The sequence below is a fragment of the Drosophila nasuta genome, unplaced genomic scaffold (assembly GCF_023558535.2).
Source record: "Drosophila nasuta strain 15112-1781.00 unplaced genomic scaffold, ASM2355853v1 ctg14_pilon, whole genome shotgun sequence".
Taxonomy (NCBI): Eukaryota; Metazoa; Arthropoda; class Insecta; order Diptera; family Drosophilidae; genus Drosophila; species Drosophila nasuta.
In genome coordinates, this window is record NW_026869386.1 from 1829571 (window position 1) to 1837042 (window position 7472).

A 7472-nucleotide genomic window follows, 5' to 3' on the forward strand; every position below is an offset into this window, starting at 1 on the left:
GTATTCTTTGGATTTATTACCACTAATTTGCCAAAATGCAACAGAATCCTCGACCGTTATTGCCACTATTGTTGCATGCAACTTCTACATTGGCCAAAAAGTTGAAAACGGGCGACACTTCTCCTCTACTGCAAAAAGCATTGAATAAAGATAATATAGCTGGTATAACGAACCAATTTAAGCAGAAAGAGATAAGTCCTGAAAATGCTTTAGACTTTTTGAATTGAAAACAATTTAACAAAACGACAATACATTAACATAAAAGCCATAAGTAAGCTCCATGGATGCGATATTTATCCCCCTTATTCGGAAATTACAAAAATTAAATTGAAATGCAGACCAGAACAAGATTTAATAACTTATTCTGAATATAAAGTTCAAGTATCACTTCAGAATTTATTGAATCATTCTGTTGACCGCATATTTGAAATGCAGAAAGACGTAATTACTCATTCGCAAGCAACGCATTGCAAATTAATAGTCAGCTACGGTTTAATGGCTCAACAGGTCAAAGTATATATAAACAGCGATTTCACACGGATCAGCCTTTTGGATTGGATCAGTCACTGTTAGTGACTACAATAATTCCTTTAAAATTAATAGATTCCAAAAATCAAATTATTTGGTTAAATCCATCTCCTCAATCGGTCAGATTCTGCCGACCCTTGAAAATGGAATTTATTAAGGAAACAACTGATCTTATAAAAAATGAAAAAACGGATTTGGACGAGCAAATAAAAAACCTTGATGACCACACCTATACCTTCGGAGAGCAAAAAATAATAGTTAAATATGAAGCATATTTGACTTTAATAGACGGCAAAGTTTTAAATGTGTTGACTGATACAAATTCCTGCCAATGCTGTCCATTATGTGGAGCTAAGCCCAGTTCACTTTTGATGACGAAAAATATTGAGTCAAAAAACTTTCATATGTATTCTGATATATGGTATAAGTCCTTTACATGCATGGATACGATTCTTCGAGTTCGTATTAAAAGTAGCATACCGAATGGAGCTAAAAAAATGGAGAGTCACAGGCTCAGACAAAGATGGTCTTGCGTTACGGAAAAAAAGGATTCAACGTAGATTATGGGATGAAATGGGTCTGAACGTAGACAACCCTAAACAAAATGGAAGTGGCAACAGTAATGATGGAAATACCGCCAGAAGAGCTTTTGCAGATACCAAAACGTTATCAACAATTTTAAATTTCAACGAGAACATTTTGCATAATTTGTATATCATTTTAATTGCTGCATCGTGTGAATATAAAGTATGCCCAGCAAAATTCAAAGATTTATGTACGAAAACGTTCAACTTATTGGTATCCAATGTCAATGCATAAAGTATTGGTACATGGGCTTCAAATAGTGGAAACCTCCGTACTTCCTCTAGGTCCTTTCGGTGAAAATGCATCAGAAGCCCGCAATAAATTGTACAAACGCGATGGGCTTTCCCATGCAAGAAAAAACAGTCGGCTGAATACTATATCAGATGTGTTTAATAGAGCATTGGATTCCTCTGACCCACTGCTTTCAACCATAAATCTAAAGAACGCCAAAGACTAAATTACAAAAAAAGGCTGCCAAGAGATGTTATAGCTCTTTTGGAATCTCCTGACATTGAGCTTCCAACAACAGGGGCATGTGTAGACCATAATGTTGAGCAGGTAGAAGAAGTCGCAGATAATGAATTTGAAATACTCGGGCTGGATTCCCTGGAGTTGGAGGAAGAGCTTTAGGAAGAATAAATTATTAACTGGGCATCAAGGTATGGAGACACAAAACTTAATATTGGGCTCTAACTAATTTTTAATTTAATTTTTCAGGTATCCATATCAACTTTATAATGCAAATTTGTTAAAAATATATTAATTAAAAATATTTAATACAATTTTATAAAATATATTCATTTAAAATAATAAAAAAAAAAATTTTAGGAAAAAAATCGAAAATTGCAATTTTATGGTAAGGTGGGAGGGAGGGAAGGCGTGGTCCAATTCGAAAAAAAAAATCCGAAATTCTATCTTTATTTTTTAGGTATGTGTACCAAATTTCATATTTCTATCTTAAAAAATGGTAAAAATGCCGCAATTCGGGGATTTTTGCCCATAGTGCGTTGGTAGCCTGAGAACCACAGCCTTTTTAGCCAAACCTCCTTGTTTGTAATATACTTAACCCTAAAGCGGAAAAACCCGGAAACCGTCCTCACTCAATGTTGATCCATCATTATCAACATGTTGATAAAACACACTATTTTATTTATTTTTAACACAACACACACACTTGTTAATACGTAATAGATTTACAATATCATATTGATAAGTAAAGTGATATATGCTTTATTATTATGATATAGTACATAAATAACATATCTATGTTTTATATATGTAGACAAGACATACTTAAAGCGACAAAGGTAGGTCGTCATAATTATAATAATAACTTATATGGATTAAAGATTTGCTAGACAGTTGAGAACCTGATTTATTTAATTATTATTATGATTAATTATTATTTAATTCGTTGTGTAATTAGATTATGAAATTCATAATATGAAACACTCTATTAATTATCAAAATTTTGTTTTTACTATATCACTTTTGGAATAAGCGTTTATATTCCACAATTTAAGAAAAAAATAACATATAGGCAAAGCCCAGTGTTTGTAGGGGGGATGCTTGCCAAATAAAACACTTTCACTTTTTAATTGTGTAGAACTTGTAGAGCTTTTAGAACTTTTTATTCGACACTTGAAAATAACCTTGCATGTGCTTGAGAAAAATTGGAACATATGAGAAAAGGAAATAGCAAAAAGCACTAAAAAAGGCAGGGTAACCATCTCTAGAGGAAACCTAGATCAGTGTGGCTGCGCGTATGACACGGTCACACGCACAGTATACCAGCTTTGTCGCTATCGATAACTTGCGATCGCGACCACACTGTCAGCTGGCCTGAGTGGTCACACCTGCAGTCATCTGGCATCAACATCCTCCCCTTGCAATGAGTTGCAAACGGTATTATTGTCCAAATGGACCGGACAGAATCCAACCCAATGTGGAATTCTGGGCCATTGGCAAACCGTTGGTGCTCGGCAGGAGGCCAGGTTGGATGATGTGAGGATACACATCAGTGCCGAGCACCAGGGACACCATCGATGGCTGGAACCAGCGTTCGTCGGCGAGAGTAATGCTGCAGAACTGCTCCAAGTTCTCGCCATCGACAGGTCGGAGGGGGGTGCGGCGGCAGAGTTGGAAATCCACCTGCAGCAGCACCTTTCGACGGAACTCGGATGTCCGCGAGCGGATGATCGCCGTGCAGACGCCGTACCAACGCGGGTGACGGATAGCCGGTAGGCCGTTGCCAATGATGCGCTGATACGGCTGGTCGCCGGGCACGGATCGATCAGCGCTTGCATCTCGAATGTCTTACATCCAGTGTCGATTAGGATGTTGGCCGTTGGAGGGATGCTCACAGCCTTGTCCTGTAGCAAGGATGCGAGCGACGTAGGAAAAGCCCCCTCGGGCGTAGGGGAGGCCGGTCGATGGAGAGACGGCGAGCGGGAACGTGACCGTGCTGGAGTTCGGGAACGTGATCGTACTGGGGTTCGCGAACGTGGCCGTGTTGGGGTTCGGGACCGTGGCCGTGTTGCGGTGCGGGACCGGGTTGAGCCCGGTTGGTCATCGCCTCATCGCTGACGATTGGGGCGAGCGCTGCGTGCCGCCTTGAAGTGCAGCAGCGTGTGGTGGTCCCCATGACACACCCTGCAACTTCCCGCGCTGCGGCAGGATTGCCCGGAGTGTTGGTGGGCCAGACAGTTAGAGCAGTACTTGTTGATGAGTACTGCTCTCAACCGTTTCTCCGCTGTCAGCCTCAGGAAACGCTGACACTTCCGGAGTGGGTGGATCCCACGGCACACGCGACACCGGAAAGAGTTGGTGACAGCGGGGCGGTCCTGGTGGGTGGATGTATGTGATGGCATACTACATGAAAGGAAACAAGAAAAAAAAACAAATGATTATTGTAGTAGCCTCTTTGCATTGTCAATGACACACGGAACAGGACAGCGTAGGACAACACAAGACGACGAATCGGAATACGGAGCAGGAGGTTATTCGTCCTTCAGACGTGGAGAGGTCAGTCTTGCTGTCCATCGGGAGTAAAATGAGTTTTGCGACGGGTCTTCGGATAGTACCCCGCGCTGTGAGCACATCTACAACTCGGACCTTGGTATCGGTGCCTGGACACGTCGTCAGCCCCCGTCCTAGGCGCCACTCGTTTGAGGGAAGGTTGTCTTCTTTTATGACGAGCATGTCACCGATCCGAAGGTTCCGTGTAGGGGATTGCCATTTCGTCCGTTTGTGCAGCTCCTTCAGGTACTCATCTTTCCAACGGAAACAAAATTCTTGGTGAAGAGCCTTCAGTCGCTGCCATCGATTGAGGATGGAGGTGGTCGGTTGGTTAATTGGTGGTTCCAACACCGAAATAAGAGGGCCACCTATGAGGAAATGGCCAGGAGTGAGCGCTAGTAAGTCCGAAGAATCCTCGGACGTAGGGGAAATCGGCCTCGAATTCAGGCAGGCTTCGATCTTAGCGAGAAGAGTGGACAACTCTTCGAACGTATACTTCGCAGTGGATGTCGCCTTGTAAAAGAGTGCCTTAAAACTCTTTACGCCGGCTTTCCATAATCCACCCATATGCGGGGCGCCCGGCGGGATGAAGTGCCAGGATAGGCTCTTGTGGGTGTGTTGTGCGATGATGCACTCCCTCGTCGCTTCCAAGAAGTCGTTGGAGATCACCTTGTCAGCTCCAACGAAGGTTTTCCCGTTGTCCGAGTACATTTGGTGTGGACACCCGCGCCGTGCGATGAAGCAGAAGAATGCGGCCAGGAATTTCTCCGTCGTGAGATCCGATGTTGCCTCCAAGTGGATCGCCTTCGTGCTGAAGCACACGAAGTCGCAGACATACCCTTTGGTGATGAGGCAGGCTCGGCCAGTGTAATTTTTTATTTCGAATGGGCCGCCGAAGTCGACTCCAGTGTGAATGAAAGGTCTTGAGTAGGACGCCCTTTCCTTGGGCAAGTCCCCCATCATTTGGGTCTGCAATCTCTTCTTGTAGATCACGCAAACCTTGCAAGAGTTGATGGTGGATTTGGCGAGGACCTTCAATTTTGGAGTCCAGAATCTGGGAACGGATCATCCTGACGACTTGGTTACCCCCATGTAAGGATATACGATGGGTGAAATGAACCAGTAGTCGGCCAAGGATGAGGAGTACGAGAGGATGATTGGATGACTCTCATCATAACGCAGCGAGTGGGACGCCCTCAGACGCCCATAGGCCCGTAGAATCCTCTTGCCATCGAGGAAAGGGTTCAAGTTTCGGATTGAACTTGAAGAAGGAACCTGCTGCTTGGGACTGCAGACAGTGGCATTCTTGTGGAAAAGTTTGTCGTTGAGCCATGACGATTAGCCGCTCTTGGCTCCGTGACAGCTCATCCGCTTGGACTACGGTAGAGCCAAATCTGCCAATTTCCGACTTCTATCGATGAATCTGAGAACATAGGCAGACGTGCGCAGTGCCTTGCCAAACTCAGAGAACTTACTCAGGAAATCAGGAGTAGGACAAAACTTAGCGATGTTACACCTAATCCGCTGCTCCAGCAGTCTCCGGAATGGGACTTGGAGATGTTGGCCATTGATCCGACGGGAGATGAAGCCACTCTGGTTCATGCCACCACCTGGTTCATGCCACCGCAGATAACTCAGCCAACAGGACTGCGCCACAAAGTTCCAAACGTGGCACTGAGAGAGACTTGACATGAGCCACCTTTGTCTTCGCAGTGAGGAGATGTGTGGTAACCTTGTTCGCCGTCTCCACACGAACATAGATCGCCGCTCCATACGCATTTTCTGAAGCATCACAGAAACCGTGGTACTGGAGCTTCACTCGTGTCTAGAATTGGACCCATCGTGGAATCCGGATCTTTCCCAGAGCAGCAGGTAGCGCTGCAGGTACTCCTTCCATTGAAGTAAAAGATCCGCGAGTAAATGTTCGTCCCATTCGAGCGTTTTCAGCAAAATCTCCTGCATGAAGATCTCGGCTCGGATAACGAAAGGGGCCAGCCACCCGGCTGGGTCAAAAAGCTTAGCAATTTGCGAAAGCATTTCCCTCTTCGTGTAGGAGTCCTGATGGGCAACTTCTGGTGGCATGGAGAAGAACTCGTCATCGTGAGCTTCCCAACTGATGCCCAGAGTTTTCGCCGTACTGGAGTCCTCGAGTTCGAGGAAGTCTTCTCAAAGTAGATGGTCCTTTGGAATGTCCTTCAGCACGCTCTTATGGTTCGACGTCCACTTCCTCAGCGGGAAGCCAGCGCTGTCCAGGGCTGCACACACTTCCACAATGGTCCGGATGGCCTCTTCTTTCGTGTGTGTCCCCGCCAGGACATCGTCCACGTACATGTTGTTGGAAATGACTCGGCTTGCGAGAGGATACTCCAAGCGTATGTCTTCAGCAAGTTGCTGGAGGACTCGTAGAGCCAGGAAAGGCGCACAGTTGACACCGAATGTCACTGTGTTCAACTCGAAGTCACGGATCTCACTGTCCGAAGTACGGAACAGAATTCGTTGGAACGGTGTGTGCTTCGAGTCCATGAGGATTTGACATTACATCTTCGTTATGTCCGCATTGAACACATATCGATAGTATCGCCATCTGAGGATCTGCAACGTGAGATCCGATTGGAGAATTGGCCCTGAATGAAGGATATCATTCAGACTCTTGCCATTTGAGGATGGACAAGAAGCGTTGATCTGGTTTGAACACGGCATGGTGAGGCAGATAGAAATTAGGAGTCGTGACAATCGCCTGAGGCGATATGGGTGTCATATGACCCAAGTCCACGTACTCCTGGAGAACGGCATTGTACTGCTCCTTTAGAGAATCGTTTCTTGACAAACGATTCTCGTTTTTGAGGAATTGAGCCAGCGCTATAGATCTGGAATGACCCAGTTCAATGCCATCGGGCTTCCGGAATGGAAGAGTCACCCGATATCTGCCACATTTGCTACGAGAAGTAGTCTTAACGAAGTTTTCTTCGCAAACGAAGTCTGACTCCTTTATCAGCTTCGCTGGAATATCCTCCACCTCCCAAAATTTTGAAAGTAGGCTGTCGAGCTGTTCGTCTGCTTGGAGGGCGACTCTTGTCGAAAACGCAGAAACAGTTGTCGACACATTCTGGGAGACGGGGCCGGTGAGAATCCAGCCAAACACGGTTTCTTGCCCAAGGAGTGAGCCACAAATGTTTGGTAGGGAGCCGCTCAAGATGACCGACGGAAGGATATCCGCGCCAATTAGAATATCAATCTGAGCGTACTTGTAGAAATGTGGATCTGCCAGTTCGATCGCTGGTAGATCCCTTAGAAAACTTTGCGGCATATTGAAGGAGGGCAGTTTGCCTGCCAACTGTGGA

General features: G+C 45.2%; 1 protein-coding gene across 1 annotated transcript; it reads right to left on the reverse strand.

The window, feature by feature from the left end:
* Positions 1 to 3819: 3819 nt before the first annotated feature.
* On the reverse strand, positions 3820 to 5733 carry LOC132797577 (uncharacterized). The gene is made up of 4 exons (XM_060809341.1): positions 5513 to 5733; positions 5218 to 5419; positions 4057 to 5163; positions 3820 to 3984 (listed from the first exon to the last, which is right to left on the reverse strand). Exons 1-4 carry the CDS (start codon positions 5731 to 5733, stop codon positions 3820 to 3822), a joined length of 1695 nt encoding a protein of 564 aa, XP_060665324.1.
* Positions 5734 to 7472: the final 1739 nt, after the last annotated feature.

Bases quoted from the DNA above. Each gene is read 5' to 3' on its own strand.
- LOC132797577 (XM_060809341.1), bottom strand. From the start codon at position 5,733: ATGAACCAGAGTGGCTTCATCTCCCGTCGGATCAATGGCCAACATCTC. The intron at 5,164-5,217 runs GTAACCAAGTCG...CCAAAATTGAAG, and splicing joins TCGTATATCCTTACATGGGG to GTCCTCGCCAAATCCACCAT. The intron at 3,985-4,056 runs GTGTGTCATTGA...CCTTTCATGTAG, and splicing joins GTCCTACGCTGTCCTGTTCC to TATGCCATCACATACATCCA.